We start from the raw sequence: 17,721 nt of genomic DNA on the forward strand, positions 1-17,721 counted from the left end.
GGTCCCTTCAAAAGTGACAAAATACTTTTTGGTGGAGGTTCAATAAGAAAAGGGTTTTTTTTTGCACTAAATACATTAATAAAGCAGCCCATTTAATTTGACTAACTCAGAGGGGTGAAAACTGTAGATGTATCACATTGTAATTGCATTTGAGAGGATTTCTTTACAGCCAGTTTGAACAAGAGGAACATTCACTCATTCTTTATTAACCATTTATCTGAACTCAGGTTGCCGGAGCTGATCCCTGCTGACATTGGGCCAGAGGCGGGGTTCACCCTGCAAAAAGCCACCTCTCGAAAAGAAGAAAAAAAGTACAAAAATTAGGTGTATTTTGCTAAAAATAGCAAAATTATCTGCCAATGGAACAAGAATATTTTGCTTGTCAAAACTTTCCAAAACAAGTAAAAATATCTACTCTTAACAAACCCAAAAAATACCTTAGAATTAGTGTATTCTAACTAATAAAAAGTGATTTTTTATTGTTGTTGTTAAATGTTTGAATATGACGTGTCAATTTACAGCTCTATGCCAGTGTACTAGTTAATTACATAAATACTACACAACAATACACACTTTTATTGTTTCATTGATAATAAAACAATTGATTCCATCTGGCTGCTTGTTTTAAGTATGTGAAGAGGTCAAATTATGTCAAAGTTATGATTTCTTGAAATAATAAATCTGAAATAATAAATTATAACTTTGAAATAGCAGTTTTATACTTGTAAGTGTTGATGAAAGAGCTTTGTAACTTTTGATATTCTAGTTTCAAGCATGTATTTACTCAGTATAGGTCATAAAATCTCAGTAACAAGCTGTAATATCTTATTGAGATAATTAAGGACCAAAACACTTAAAACAAGTGAGACAGTCTAATATAAAAACTGCTGACTAAGAAGAAATATCTTATCAGACAAAAAATAAGCATATATCCCCTTGATCTAAGATATTTAATCTGACTTAGATTTCAGTTTTTGCAGTGCACCCAGTCCGTCACCTAGAGGTTAGGAATATGGCTTTTAACTGGAGGGTTGCCAGTGCGAATCCCAAGAGTGACAGATCAGGGGCTGAAGTACTCTTGAGCAAGGTACCCCCATTGTTTTTAGACACCCCTTTTTTGCAGTGTAGCGCTTTTCTAGTTTTTGCGACTTTACACTACAGACTGTGCTCATTCACTCGTTCACACACACATTCATACAGGTGGCCGAGGCTACCCTATATGGTGCCACCTGCCACCACCAGGAATCCATTCATACACAAATGAACGCAGCATCTGGAGCAATTGTGGGTTCAGTATCTTGTTCAGTATCTTAACTGAGTCACAGCCACCCCGTACATGTAATATTGCCTCAAGAGGAATTGTGCAAAAGTTTAAAATGCTACACCAAACAAGATTTATCGAGAGTTGTATAATCTGCTGAACTCTGTAAATGGAAGAGAAATTATAATGTGATGAAAATAAAATAAGGCTGGTCTCCTCCACATTGCCGACGGCTGGATATGATGTAAAATAGAGTCAGATGAAAGCTATCAACATGATGAATGTACAAAGATTCTGGGAAACATGGAGTCAAAAGAAAACTGCCAACTAAAAGGTTGAAAACATGTTTTGATGGGGGATTTGAGCCAGTCTCTATTCAGAGAGCGCTGGTGCGTCTGACCACTGAGTCATCCTAATAATCACTGTGTGCAGAAATATGCTCTGTGAACAGATGCATAGCTTTGAATACCACGTCTGCTGATTACTTTTAATGTGTTGCTTCCTGCTGTTTGAGACTTTAAAACCCCCAGTTATCAGAGCTTAACACCACGACTCAAAAGAAAGGATTCAAATTAGTTTTCTGCTCGAGTTATCTCATTGTAAGCATCTCTGCAGTCTCTCCTCTGCAGCAAATGGGTTGACATAATGAGATAAACTCTTCCTTCTTAATCAAACCAGGCTTCATGCTGTGATACATGTATTAGCCTCTAGCTTGTCTACATCAGATAAAGCCAAGACATGGATTTGTCATAGCGGAGCCTCAAGTCTGACTTGATTTGTGTGCGTCTGTGTGTGTGTGTGTGTGTGTGTGTGTGTGTGTGTGTCAGACCGTCAAGACCTGGAGGAGCCCTCCAAGGTGGACCAGCTCCAGGAGCCACTCCTGGAAGCTCTGAAGATCTATGTGAGGAAGCGTCGGCCCAGCAAACCGCACATGTTCCCCAAAACCCTGATGAAGATCACAGACCTGCGCAGCATTAGCGCTAAAGGTAGGAAACGTTAACTTACAGTTATATTATGTGATTGTTGTCGAAAGGTTACATTGCACTGCAGAAAAAGGGGTGTCTAAAAACAAGATAAAAACACTAAATTTGAAGGAAAAGATCAATTATCTAACACAGTTTTTTTTATCTTGGTAAGAAACAAATAATTGTCAGTGCACTCTGCTCGGGTCAGTTCATCGCTGCTTGCACCTTTAATTTATCTTGTTTTAAGAGTTAAATTCTTATTTAAGTGTTCAACATGCTTATTTCTGTACAATATACACTGCAAAAAAGGTGTGTCTAAAAACAAGATAAAAACACTAAATTTGAAGGAAATGATCTTGCTGCATGCAGATAATTTCACTTGACAAGATTTCTCAAATTAAGATTATTAAATCTAGAAATAAGCATGTTGAACACTTAAAATAATTTAACTCTTAAAACAAGATAAATTAAAGCTGCAAGCAGCGATGAACTGGCCCGAGCAGAGTGACCTGATGATTATTTGTTATTATTATATATTTCTTACCAAGATAAAAAAAACTTTAGATTTAGAAGTGTTAGATAATTTATCTTGTTTTAAGAGTTATTTTTTTATTATAAGCGTTCAACATGCTTATTTCTAGATTTAATAATCAGATGATAAGTGAAATTATCTGTCCATGCAGCAAGATCATTTCCCTCAGATTTAGTGTTTTTATCTTGTTTTTAGAAGTCTAAGTGCTGCAGGCACTTTGGTTCTAAATACTGCAAAACCCAAAAGCCTCGACCACTGCTGCTGTGGAGAGGAAGCCAGTCAAAGGGAAGAAATCAGAGCAGACGAGAATTCAAAACATTTGCTGTTGCAGTTGTTTCTCCAAAAATTGATCCGGAATCTGTAAGTTCATTGATTTGAGAGTCGTGGTTAAGTTTTTATGTTGACAAGCTTGGACTTTTTATCAAAGTACCAGATGTTTTCTAACAAAGTTGTAAATCCTTTGTACTGATGATTCAAACAGAACAGTTTCAGCGCTGAGTCACCTGTAACTGTTGAAGGAAGTAATCACTCTTTACTAGTGCCTGAAATAGCTGCACTGCAAAAAAGGTGTGTCTAAAAACAAGATATAAACACTAAATCTGAGGGGAATGATCTTGCTGCATGGACAGATAATTTCACTTGACAAGATCTCTTAAATTAAGATTATTAAATCTAGAAATAAGCATGTTGTATCTTAAAATAATAAATTAACTCTTAAAACAAGATAAATTAAAGCTGCAAGCAGCGATGAACTGGACCGAGCAGAGTGCACTGACAATTATTTGTTTCTTACCAAAATTTTTTTTTTAAACTTTAGATTTAGAAGTGTTAGATAATTTATCTTGTTTTAAGAGTTAATTTATTATTTTATTAAGTGTTCAATATGCTTAACAATCTTAATTTAAGAAATCTTGTCAAGTGAAATTATCTGTCCATGCAGCAAGATCATTTCCCTCAGATTTAGTGTTTTTATCTTGAATTTAGACACCTTTTTGCAGTGCAGACATTTTTCTCAGTTGATGGAGACTAAAACAGAGCTAAAAGAGAATAAACATTTACTCTTAACACTTCTATTCATCACATGACCAGAAATATGACTCTACATAAACGCTTGAGACACAAAGGGCATCAGTTTGCTTCATACTAACTAGGTTGTAAGGCAACTTTATAAAGCCATTCTACTGTATGTCAGGGGTAGTGAAGATGATGTTTTCATTTGGTTGTGGGGTTCTCTGTCCTCAAGTGGCTAAAACCATTTACAATACCCATCACAAGAAAGAGAAAAAGTGAGCACAATACCTCACTTTTTACTTCTTTTAACTGTCTACTGAACTTTCTGTAGCTAACTTTAAAGCACATTCTGGACTGGCTCATAGTGCTGAGCCTTTAACCCCGTATGAGCCTGAGAGTACTTTGAGATCCTCAAAGGCCCTCCTGCCCCTCCACAGACCTGGGCCGTTAACTTTGTAATGACCTGAAGAAGTTACCATAGACATCCCTATACTTTATCCCCTTTGTATCATTCTCTAAATCTTTTATACTTGTCTTTTTGTAATGTTGCATAGGTTTATCTCTTTGCATTGACAGCTTATATTCTTCCTCATGTTTTTACTGTTTGTACTGGTTTTATTTGTCTCCTAATCCTTTGAGTATCATTTTTATGGGTTTTACTCCATGGTTTTATTTTCTCTTCTTTATTTGGTAATTCTCTAAAGCAGCTTAACATTGCTTTAAAAGTGCAATACATAAATTAAATTGCTGATGTAAAGTTGATATAGAAGTTCCTGCAGTTGGCCTTATTTAGCCTTGAGAAGCTCTAAAAAAACCGCTGTGTCAGTTATCACATGATATAAGAATGGGACTTTGGCTGTGAGAGTGGTTGTATAGGGGAGAGGTTTTTAATGGGTTACTTTCACAATGTAATATATTGCATATTACTAGTTACACTCATTCAAAAGTAATATGTTTCTTTACAATATTACTGTCTGTATAGAGAAATGTGCTATACAAATAAATTAATACATTTTATTTGTAAAGCACTTTTCATAAAGTAATCTCAAAGTGCTACGGAAACCAGAAACAAAATAAGCAAAAGACTAAGAGAAAAATCAGACACGTTAAAATAAGCAGTAGATAAAACGACACTAAAGTAAATGAATTACATTAAAGAAAACAGCTTAAGGGGAGATTAAGGTGCAGAGACAATAATAAATACAGGGACAACCCTGGGGACAACCTAACCTCTAGGGACACTACTTTTTGTTACTTCCATTCAAATGGCCGCCAAAATATTAAGTACTGTACGGTGACCCTGAGAGCTCACATCGCTGCAACACAAGAAAACACATGCAGATACACAAAACACAAGCAAATTGAGAAAACATTTTCAGTAATTTGACAACAGCGCAGCATTTAGAAAACGCTGCAAAGACCACAACACAAAAGAAGTGTTTCCAGAGGACACTTAAAGTGATGCACACGCCTGGACATGGTTGTAAATTATCAAGTTATTTCAAGATAATTATATTTTCACGTTACAACGTTATGACATGAATCACGTTATTTCATGATAATGATATTTTCATGTTAACGTGATCTATAGCGTTAGCCCGCTAGCCCGTATCAATCACATTGCAGTTAAACATATCAAATAAATGAATGATACATGTTTTAGTTGGTCTCCCTCAAAGGCACCGTCATGGTCTTGCTAGCCCGCTAACACTAGCACACTACCGATCCTCGGCTAACGTAGCACACTATGATCGGCCGCTAATGCTATCGATTGGCCGCCAACATTAGCACGCTATGATCGTTATAAAAATGATTATCTTGAATAACGTGAGAATATCACAAGCATGTCCAGACATGTGTATCACTTTTAAGTGTCCTCTGGAAACACTCCTGTTGTGTTGTGGTCTTTGCAGCGTTTTCTAAATGCTGTGATTGAGTTGTCAAACTGATGAAGATGTTTTCTCAGTTTGCTTGTGTTTTGTGTATTTGCATGAGTTTTCTTCAGTTGCAGCGCTGTGAGCTCTCAGGGCCACCATAGTTAAGGCATGCTGTGACACCATAATGTTCTGCAAAACACTTTACTGGCCATTGTTCAACTCAAAAACTCTAGCTATTGTAACTGCATGTAGATGCAGTCTTAGTTGAAGATATATGTGTATCGTTCACATTTTAGAATTTGTAGCTTTTTTCCAGCAACATCCATATTTGAAGCATTGTCTATTATCAGGCTACATATGAATCTGGACAGACATTGCAGACATTGATGTAAACTTTAACTTAACTGGTTGGCGGACGCTTACAACCGCATGCTTGTAATACTACATATACAACTTTTTCCAGTGTCGAGAACATAGACTGTATATAAATAATGGACGTAGTGACCGTGACATCACCCATTGATTTGTGAGCTGCCCGTTGGAAGCCACGCCCCAAATCATATGATTCTTTATCTTCTATTTTCTTCTAAATGGGGCCATTATTTGAACTATCAACATCAAATTGTCTTGAAGAAGATTTTTCATTAGTGATTGAGACCATAGTGTTGTCCTAAAAAATGTTTTGAGGTAATAAATCAAGTGAGAAGTTTTCTCATTTGCACTGAAATGAATGGACAGAAATGCTTTTGCAGCTAAACTTAGCGCCCCTAGTGGAATTTTCAGTAGAATGCAGCTTAAGGCACTTCCAGGTTTGCCTCCATGCTCAGACACAGAGGTTGCCGCCTGGTCAAGAACAAACATTCATTTCTCACATTTCATATTTTGCCCTCATTATGGTCTTGCAGGAGCAGAGCGGGTCATCTCTCTGAAGATGGAGATCCCTGGATCCATGCCACCGCTCATCCAGGAGATGCTGGAGAACTCGGAGGGCCAAGACGGCCAGAGCAGCAGCAGCAGTAACAGCAGCAGCAGCAGCAGCAGCAGCAGCACTGATGGCAGCAGCACTAGTAGCAGCAGCACTAGTAGCAGCAGCAGTGCTAGTAGCAGCAGCAGCACTTCAGCTGAGGCGGGGGCCAGCCCCAGCAGTAAGGGCAGCCCTAACGAGGACGCGGCTGCCGCTGAATCGCCAGAGCCGTTGGACACGGAGAGGGCTACGGCCACACCGCCCAGCGACGAGCCCTAGGAGGCTCTCTTTGACATTCCTTTGCACAAAAAAAGGAACAGCCAGGCAAGGCACCAACCCCCTATAACCCCTCTACCCCAACTCCTTTGCTTGGTATTACGTTATCTTTATATCCTTGTCCTATTTTTCTCTCCATTCCCCTAAAATTCCCTCCTTAAAAAGAAAACGTCAACACGGAGGCCTCAAAGGATCAGTGCTTTGTGTATAATTCTGAATTGAGCTCTTATTTGGCGCGGTGTCTCTGGGACAGGGACTGTGACAGGAAGGGCATGGCCCTCGCAAACCGCCAGAGATGATACTCCTCAGGTCTCCTGTGTAAATTCTTATCTGCATGACGGGAGTTTGATAAGTGGTTTTACTCCTCTCTCTCTCTCTTTCTCTCTCCTCATCTCTTTCCATCTCTCGTATTGTTGGCATACGTACATTGTACATACCATTGTATGGTTAGATCTCTGTTTCTATGATGAATTTTGTGGTGCTTTTTTCATTGTCTTAAATATTATCTTTGAGGCGATACATCAAGGTTTAAAGCAGGACTAATTGTAAGTCCTTCAAAAAGTAATCTAGAATGTTATTGCATATAGACATTATGGAAGTCTAATATTTTATATTTGTTCCTATATTTAAAACTGTTTTTGTCTTTTATAACACTTATTGGTTCATGTCTCCACATGAATGAGTGTACATCCACACCGCCAGAATGCAAAGCTTCTCTCCATATCGACAGCCGAGTCTGTTCAACTGTTTCCTCTAAGGAGAGAAGCAAAACAGCAGAAGCCTTCGATACACACTCATCAGACTGACCACGTCTGTTTAAGTCTCAGTCTCCACATGAATCACTGAGACCCGACGAACGAGATTAGATTTAGAAATAAGCCAGTCTATGAAATCAACTCATCTGGTGGCTGTATCTCCTCAGTAAATCAGTTTAACTCACTGTCCAAACAAATTGGGAAAATGAGGGTGCTGAGAGATGCCAGAGTTGTTCTGCAGCAGGCTGTGATCACACATTTTGTATCCCTTTCTCTGTTACCCTATACTTCAACTAGACGGTGTTTAAACTTAAACTGTGTTGCACTTTATTATCATCATCTGGTCAATCAAGAGGGTTAACACATTCAACAAGGTAATGTGCCACAATTTGTTTCGGCCTCAAATGTCAGCTACATCATCATTCTTGTTATCTAGAGGCAGTCTCTACAAAGAAAAAAAGAACCCACCCAAATTGTTGCTAACCTGTCTACATGATAAATATAGTAGTTCAAAGTAAAATCACAAAGTGGGGATGAATGTCTACAATGTGTGGTTTACTCCCCCTTATTTTACTCACCTTTGTTTTGTCTTTCAAATAAGTTTGACCAACCATGTTGCCATCTTCCCAGATCTCAGCAAATAGGTTGATGAGTAGTGTTTTTATCAATTGAAAGTATGACCAAAGCTAATAGATCTAATACACCAGAATCAAAAAAGTTACAGATTATTTCAACTTGGGTCTTATTTTCCTAACTTTGGCTATCTCATCAAAGTATTGTTGAGATCTTGTAAAGCATGATAAAAATAAAAAAAATAGACCAAACAGTGCAACAAACACCAGCAGTGAGACAATCATTTTTAAATAAGCCCTATGTAAGTCGGACTTATTTTGAAGTGAAAACAAAGGTAGAATTATTCAAATCAAGGCCCCAGAAACATCAGCAGGCTTCGAGGCAAACTTTACACAGTGGTCAAACTGTGTAACTACAACTTTGGGTCTGTCACATGATGCCCAATACAAACTTTTGAATATCTCTTATTTAAATTCCCTGGCCCAACAGTGCTTACAACGTTTGGTGGTAACTAATCACTAGGGCCCTCAGAGTAGGGCTGCACAATTAATCAAATTTTAATCGTGATCACGATTTTGGCCGCCACGATTAAATTAACCTGGTCTTCGGCGATATTTACGTTTTAAAATGCGGCTCTCCTGCATATCTAATCAATCACTTTCTACACCAGTAATCCACCAACCACCAGGGGGCAGGGCCATTTTTCTACTCTAAAAAAAGCCTGGTTGCTGATTGGGTAGAACGCTAAGCAGGATGTTACGTAGTACTCGACACCACAACAACACTTTGTGAAAGCCGACAAAGCAGTGTTGCAAACTTAGCAACTTTGTTGCTATATTTAGCGACTTTTCAGACCCCCTTAGGGACTATTTCTCAAATCCAGCGACTTTTTCTGGTGTTATTGGAGGCTGACAGAGTGGGGGCCAGCGGCTCGTTAAGAACTCGGGATTACCACTGGGCACGGAACAGCTGCGCCGCGGTTTTGCTCCGTCCTCTGCCCGGCGTCAATTCCCACCGGGCACGTATCGGCAGCGTGGCGAGCCAGCCGTATACACTTGGCCGTTCCGTGCCCGGTGGAAATCCCCAGTAAGAACGAGTCTAAGCGGCATAGTCCTCCTGCAGCAGTCTATCCCAGCTCCAGAGCCGGAGGGGATGTTAACCCCTTAGCGTCCAGTCTGCAAGTTGCTAATAGGCTAACAGTTAGCTCTGTAGCAGTACAGTGTGTATGTGCTGCTGCTGCAGAAGGTGTTCACTTAGTGATCTCTGTGCACACACTAAAAACTGTAGTGCAATAAAAATACAGATGTTTTCCCTAACATGATGAATAATCATGATTATCATTTCGGTCATAATCGTGCAGCCCTACCTCAGAGTATATTTATGCTTAACGCCTGAGCCCCTTTGTACATACAGTGCATGGAGAGTACAGTGCTATACAACTGAGCCACTGTTTGGCAAGTTACAATATTGACTAACAAATTAATTTTTGCTAATTGGTCAGTCTGCATAAGAGGACAGTTTGAATCATATCATGGCAAGCAGTACATTATTTGACGACAACTTCCTTTATTTCATCTAGCCCGGTAAATGCAAGAATGTAGTCACCGTACAAAACTGGCCTACTGCATAGGCATCAACACTTGCAAATCAACTCAAGAAATAACCAGGTCTGTGGGGCCTCCAAAAGAAATGTGCCCAGGCCCTCATGGGATAATGATCTGGCCCTGCCTCCAATGCTCTATCCAGTTCTTTTTATTCACTCATTACACAATGCGACCAATTCCTTGGTTCAAATTGGACCTACCATGCTAAACGTAGCTGGACTATTAGCTTTGTGACAAGTTCGTTGACTTTTTTTTGTTCTCCAATAAAGTAGAAAGGTAATCTGGCAAAACTGTGGGCATATTTACCAAGGACCTAAATTATGATAAACTATATTTTCTGTAGCCTTAGTTTCTTTAGTTTCAGATGTAACACGTCCCGTGCCCTTTAAACTCTAGTTTTCTGTGGTAACTAGCAGTGCTATGTTTTGCATTTGAGCTTTCAGTTAGATCACAGCCCATGGCAGCTTTGATTTTTTTTTTTTTAATTGACTGAATGTCAACCTAATGAGTGTGTATCTACCGCTGACAGCATGTACAACCAACCGGGCTCTACAAACGCACATGGGCTCTGTTATGGCCTTATGAGCAGAGCTTCTCAACCCGCTTTTATCTCCCTTTTCAGAAGTGTCTTGTTAGAACCAGTGAAACACGGGGGCAATGCAATCCTTAAAACACACTGATGACCGGACCATGTGGCTCGGAACGATTGTACACTAATGTAGAAAGCACACAGTGGGGCAGGATCCACAAACCCTCTCCCAACATTCGCCTTGCTCTTCAGACTTGACAGTGTAAACTACATTCAATGATGCAAAACGAGATTCCTGATGACCTCTCACCCGTTGAGAAGTGCAATTGAGTAAAGCCTCTCTTTGGACAGTAGATCCAACTGAGCTGTTAATCTCATTGGCAGGAAAGTAAGCGGTGTGTCTTGCATCGGAAGAGGTAGAAAATTAGAAGATGATCCCAGAAAGCTGCTTTTCTCCACAGCCGAGGTCACACATGATACTGAACAATAAGAAACAAACTCCATTATATCCTCTTTTAGGACCCAGATCCCTCACTACCCTGCTGTCCCTGCTGGCTGAACAACGGCTCCACTCACTCTGGTAGCCAGTGGTTGTTCACTCACAGCACGGGGGGCAAACTAAGTGTAGCACTTAAACATCTTGAAACTTTTAAAATAAAGGCTAACAGCAGACCCACGGCACACAAAGAAGGCAGAAGTTCAGCTTTAAAGAAATTACGCACAAAAGTTATCTTTCACCGAGAATATTGATACTGAACAGTTCTGAAGATGATATCACACTGCTTAGTGAAAAAGAAGCACTACTTCATATTTGGAAATTATGTAGTAAGTAGGTCTGGAGCACTACCAATGACTCAATATTAGTTTAAACTCAAAATGAGCGAGTTTTTAACACTAGTGAAGGTTTATAAGCAGATATTTGTGCCAGCAGGTATTCCATTTGAAAATCAAGTGGTCATTTCAAGTGGTATGTACGACGGCGTATTAGGGCCAAGTATAATAATAAAATAAAATTATATATATCTAAAAATCTCATTATATATAGATGTCAAATGGTGTAACCATAAAAGAATGATAAATATAAAATAATCTATCCACCTACAGTGTATTAAGGCAGACTTATAAATATAATTACTTCATTTTAAAAAACATATTTCTGAGTATTTCTACATTTACACATTTCATCAATATTGAGCAGAACATATTCTTAACCAACCATTTTTCTAAAGTTTTGACAAATTATGTAAAATTTGTTATATACCATATAAAGCAATGTCAACATGGATTGTATTTTTTTCTCATTTAAGTTCACATTTATTTTCCTGTATATAATCAGATTTTTTTATGAAAAAAAAATACTGGTTACACCAACTGACACTGCATTAGATCACGTCATTGACGCATATATATATATATATATATTTCATACTCGTCCCTAATACGCCGTCGTAGGTATGTCACATTTTGAATGTAATTATTTTTTAAATGCATTGACAAGTTGAACAAAATCACACTTCAAATTGTGATGCTTCAGTGCAAACAATCTTTGATTGTATATTTAAGGGATGACGTGTTGGAAAAGTATATTTACAGTTGTAGCAACGTACAAACCCTGTAATATTATGCCTACTTGATGAACCCTCTGGTGTGTGTTCGTATGTAAAAACAAGAAGTAGAAGCATGGATATAGAAATAATTTAGCAGCTGGCTGATTCAGCTACTTAGCTTGCTAGCAAGGGCATGTATGAAGCATGAAGTTGTTAGCTAGCTAGCATGCTCATTCCAACATGCTTTTACGCTACACTGGTTCTAGCAAGTTATGGCTCATCTGGTGATAATGATGCTTTACTACACTGTGACATTAGTGGCTGGCTGGCTTAGCTATCTATGACTAGCAATGACTTCAGCACAGTAGTACTAGCTCTTAGTAGTACTATCGTAGCTTATTGCTTACTATAAAGTTAACTATTGTCTATGCCAGGGATGGGCAACTTAAATGTTGGAGGGGGCCACAATTATTCATCGACACAACCACAGGGCCACATATAGGACCGTGCATTTAACTAGATATGATGAAACTGAAATTTTAAATATGTTTACAGTGCAGTAACTTAACATATTTCATGCTCAAATGCATGTATAACAGTATAAATAGGAATACAAAAGGTTTGAAGCAAATAAAAAATAACCACTTACTGTGATTCCTTTTTTTTTCAGTGCAAGAACAGCAGACCAACATTAATTGAAAGAAGTCATTCCGTGCATTTTTACACTGCACTTTTAAGATTTCATGCTCAAATGCATGTAGTTGTACTGAGGGCCACTTCAAGTGAGTGTGCGGGTGTATGCGGCCCCGGGGCCTCCAGTTGCCCATCCCTGGTCTATGTTATAGGGTTGTAGGGATTTTGCACACAATGATGTCAAAAACTTTTGGGAACTTATGTCAATGTCGGCTTAAAAGTTGAGCTTGATCTTGGCCTTGGAAACAACAGTTGATAAATTGACACTGATTCTCCTGATTCAAAACCTGGCACAAATATCTTCTCATATATATCAACACTTCACAATATTTGCAGAGATAAACATACTGAAACTGTTGCAGTGACTAGATGACTCATTCAGCTCCTCCTATTTGATCTGAAACAGAAAACAGAAAGTAAGACCAGACTTTAGGGCAGTGAAGGGTTCTGGGTCTCAACAGCACATACTAAAACCATCTGCATTCCATCCCTGCTAAGAAATACATATCATAAGGGAAACCAGAGCTGTTTTTTTGTTTTAACGTGTTTGAATGTGAATAATGTCATGGAGTCTGTCAGAAGAATGATATGCAGTGTTAAGGAATACTTACTTCTATCTCAATGTAACATAGGAAATGCTCTCCCTTGGTTCTCTCTCTGTCTTGCTCTCCTGGTGAGAGATGAAGGGAGGCATCTTGGTGTTTTTCTTTTTTCTTTTTTTTTGAAGCTGGAAAACCTTCACAGCCGAAGAATGTCCACATCCACCCCTGAAGCGCCAGGACAGCCCTCAGGCACCTGACCGCAGCAGGGACTGTTATCTGTTCCTTTAGGAAACAACTTCACAATGCTGAATTACTCTTGTTCGTTTCTGTTGAATGTTGTACCGACGTAACTGTAATACTCTACTATCTAGCTCACTGCAGAGATGTTATATAAATGGTGTGTGCTTTGCATTCCAATTGGCAGCTCTGTGGAAAAGACGCTCTGTTATTTGTCCTTGGGAACATCAACTCACATCCAAGCGCTAAAAAAAAAAGGAGGAGGAGGAACTGGAACTTTTGGGCTGATCTGGGCCTCTGGATCGGACACACAACACACAGATATTTCATTTTGGGCAATGAGAAAGAAGATGGGAGAAATGGACGACCAAGTCACCTCAGCATCAGATATTGTCAATATGTTCTGTTCCTGTTCCATGTCAAACAACAGAGCTGCTTAGCCCCTCCCTCCTCAGCCAATCAGCTGTCGTCAATCAATCAAACCCAATCAATCGACAGCTATTTGGTTAACAGGTCAACTGATAACTAGGGTTCGACCGGTATGAGGTTTTGAAAACTGATTTTGTTTTGTGTCAGTCAAAGGAAAAATTGATCCTCTGATACTCCTTAGCAGTATGTCGTATGTTTTTTATTAATTGTAGTCGATGTCCCTCAATCTGCCATCTCTACACTGCAAAAAAAACAAGAAAAAACACTAAATCTGAGGGAAATAATCTGGCTGCATAGACAGATAATTTCACTTGACAAGATTTCGTAATTAAGATGATTAAATCTTTAAATGATTTGTTTCTTACCAAGATTAAAAAAACACTTTAGAAGTGTTGGATAATTTATCTTGTTTTAAGAGTTTATTTCTGATTTTAAGCATTCAACATGCTTATTTCTAGATTTAATAATCTTAATTTAAGAAATCTTGTCAAGTGAAATTATCTGTCCATGCAGCAAGATCATTTCCCTCAGATTTAGTGTTTTTATCTGGGGGGGTTTTTGACACCTTTTTTGCAGTGTGTTAGGTTTTCCATAATCCCTTTCAACACCCAGACAGCCACCCTACACTTGGAATACCTTGAGGCTGCACTAATCAATATTTTTATATGAACAATGACAAATCTACAGAGAATAATCACCCAACTCTGCAGCCGTAGGGAGAATTCTAGCCTGTTTTGGTGGGTTCGGTTGTGTTTTAAAACCCACAATGCAACTTTTTCTGTTCTAAAGCGCTCAACAGCTGGTTTCCAACTGCAGCCACCAGCTGTTTGCAATTTTAAAACTCTAATACATCCATTGCATACTACCTGCTCAGCACCAATCCACAGACGGACAAAGTTAGCAACAAACTAACTAAAGGACAAAGGATAAGAGACAGTGAAGATTGCACATATGACCAGAAACAAGACTCCAAATGAATATTTGTTGTTAGCACAACAACTTTACAGCATGTCAGTGTTCACGGCTTGTTCAGCTGCACTCGAGTGGCCGGAATATCAGTTTTAAGGCACTTTAAAGTGGATTTGCCAATTATGTAAAGGAACAAAACTTAATGTTATATAAAAAAAGAAAAACATGGCATTTTAAGAATATTGGGTGAATTCTCTCTTTTTTTTTAATTTGAGCTTTTGAATTACAAATACTACAGTACATGCCAGGTGGAAAGTTTTTACAGCAAAAACAGAATACAGCAGGTGTTGTCAGAGTGGGAAGAATAAAAATTCATGTTATTCTGACTTGAATTCACACATTATTCCAAGACAGATGCCTTCCATTGCTAGCCTTGTAGTCACACCATATTAACCTAATTAGGAATTTGTTTCTATTTATATATTTTTTTTATTATGCTAACTGTAGCTACCATTAATTTGCCAAATCAACTGAATAATATTTTATTTCAGTTCAACCAACACCACTTTGACATTTATGTAAGTGTCACAAATTAGCAATATCCTACTCAAATTGCAGGAAAGTGACTGAATTTTTTTCCACCCTAATAATGGTTGGAACAATATGACATGATCTGTTTCATTCTGAAAAGTCAGCTTTTTCAAAACCAACATGGCTCAGTTCAAAATTTTGTTTCAAAACAAAACTTGTCATCTCTTCTCTGACATGATTTTGACATCAGATGATTTTCTACCATTACACTTCATAGTGATGTTTGTTCAAACAGAGATACTGTTGTCTCATCTGTCACTGGATTTAAATTAATGCCTCTGGCTGCAGTAAATGCAGAAAAATCTAGCATCTGTCATTAAAGGAATGTATAAAAATAAGACTTTAGATTACTTGCTAAGTAGCTTCTAAGATCATTAAAATGTAATAGCATTCCAGGTATAAAGACTCCATATCAGCTCCACATATCGGTCTAACCCTAGATAAAACCTTACCTAGGAGCCAGAAAACATGACTGTGAACCTCAATATCAATCATTAGTAGCTCTGTTGTTGTTTGTCCTGGAGGTGTTCTTGGTAGACATCACAAACTGTCCACAGTCGCCTTTTTTCCATCAGTTTCAGAGAACCTCACCACCATCATATGCAGTGTTGTATAGTCGTGTTAATATGAGACATGATGGTCACGTCTTACTGGGCATGAGGGTGGAAGGGGCAGGGTTGTTGTGGAGATTTCCCATCAGCCCCTGCTGCGTTCCCATAGGATGAAGTGGACCTCAGGAGGCGCTCCGAGGTTTGAGCTTCAGTCGGTTTCAGCTCTCCATTTTAAATATTGTCTTTGTTTGTACATTAACATATGCTTTTTATGTTCATATACTGTTAAACTTTACCATGAACTGTCCTGGCAAAGTAATAAAATATATTTATTTTAAAATACTTGTGTGTGCCTCCATAACGAAACACAACAACCTTACTGGAAGTCATACAGCGAGTGTGTAGTGGTCATTGTAGTAACTGGATGCAATTTGGAACAAATGAGTGAAAAACCTCAGTACCAAAAGGCAGAAAGACAGTTAGCAACAAGCTATACACTGCAAATTATTTGTTTCTTACCAAGATAAGAAAAAACTTTAGATTTAGAAATTGATCTTGTTTTAAGAGTAAATTTCTTATTTTAAGCATTCAACATGCTTATTTCTAGATTTAACCATCATAATTTAAGAAATCTTGTCAAGTGAAATTATCTGTCCATGCAGCAAGATCATTTCCCTCAGATTTAGTGTTGACCTATAAATTAACCTATATTAATCGTATGTTGAAAATTATTTATTATTTTGTATTACTGTGGGAGAGTGCAATGAGCCAACCCACCAAGCAACTCAAAACAAAAGTGAATACCAACAGAGGAATATTGCAGGGGATTTGGGCACTTTTTGGGGAGCACGACCCACACTTTTATGTCCTGCATGGACAGGTAATGTCACAAGATTTCTTAAATTAAGATTAAATCTAGAAATAAGCATATATTCGTCCATGCAGCAAATGTTTTACACACATCCTTTTTTTGCAGTGCAGCTACCCCATACATATGAAACATGCAACACACCGGTAGTTTTTTTTGTTTCTCTGTTGCCATTGAGACACCGAGTGTTAAGGACTTACTTTTTTTTTTTTTTTTTGAATGGAGAGATTGTTCTCGAGAACAGACGGTTACTTGTAACCTTGGTTCTCTGAGTGAAGAAACAGTTGGTAGAACCGTTTAATATGAAGCACCAATAGCAGAAATGGTCGGTTTGCAACAGGAGTAGCTTCACACAGCTCCAATCTGGCTGAAACTCCAGAGTATTTTTCCAGAGTTTCTGAGAGCTGAACACAAACACCAAATCACAGCGAAGGACTGATAGTCCTTTAACCCATTTAAGTCTGGAAAGCATTACCGCATTTCCACCATTAAAACAGGGGGCGCTCTCACGTTATTCTACCATTAAAGCCGGGAAAGCAGATACGTCGTTTTGTAGTATTTGTCGTTTTTTTCCACCTATTTTCGGCCTCTTGGCCAATGAAATGCATCACAATACCTGTGGGAGTGTCGCAATGCATCATGGGAATTTTCCAGAACTTTGAAATCATGGTGGAAGACGACTATAGTGGAGGGAGCTCAGCTATAACAGCTATAAGCTCTCAAATACTTTTTGAATTTCATTTCTATCTGCTACAGAGGCTGAAAAATCTATTATTTAGTAGGAAGCGTTGACACTTCAAAACTTCAGGTTTTAGGGGGTTATTTTAAAATCGCCAAGAGGTTTTACAGGCGTTTCAGGCCTTAATGGGTTATTGTAGAGCATAAGTGAGGGGTCAAAGTCTAAACCAACTGATGATTCAATGTTACAGCATTTGTTTAAGTATTACTGTGAAATTGAATGTGTGTAATATTGCTCAGTCATGAAAGAATCAGGCCAGCAAACTGTG

General features: G+C 38.4%; 1 protein-coding gene across 2 annotated transcripts in view; it reads left to right on the forward strand.

The window, feature by feature from the left end:
• LOC131984474 (retinoic acid receptor beta-like) overlaps positions 1 to 9,233 on the forward strand; it is a 189,120-nt gene extending 179,887 nt beyond the window's left edge. For both annotated transcript variants that reach the window (XM_059349297.1, XM_059349298.1), the window contains exons 7-8: positions 2,089 to 2,247; positions 6,552 to 9,233. In XM_059349297.1, coding sequence (XP_059205280.1) covers positions 2,089 to 2,247; positions 6,552 to 6,889 — 497 coding nt within the window. In that variant the 3' untranslated portion in view covers positions 6,890 to 9,233. The remainder of the gene's footprint in view (positions 1 to 2,088; positions 2,248 to 6,551) is intronic.
• Positions 9,234 to 17,721: the final 8,488 nt, after the last annotated feature.

This window comes from Centropristis striata, chromosome 14 (assembly GCF_030273125.1).
Source record: "Centropristis striata isolate RG_2023a ecotype Rhode Island chromosome 14, C.striata_1.0, whole genome shotgun sequence".
In the NCBI taxonomy this organism is placed as follows: Eukaryota; Metazoa; Chordata; class Actinopteri; order Perciformes; family Serranidae; genus Centropristis; species Centropristis striata.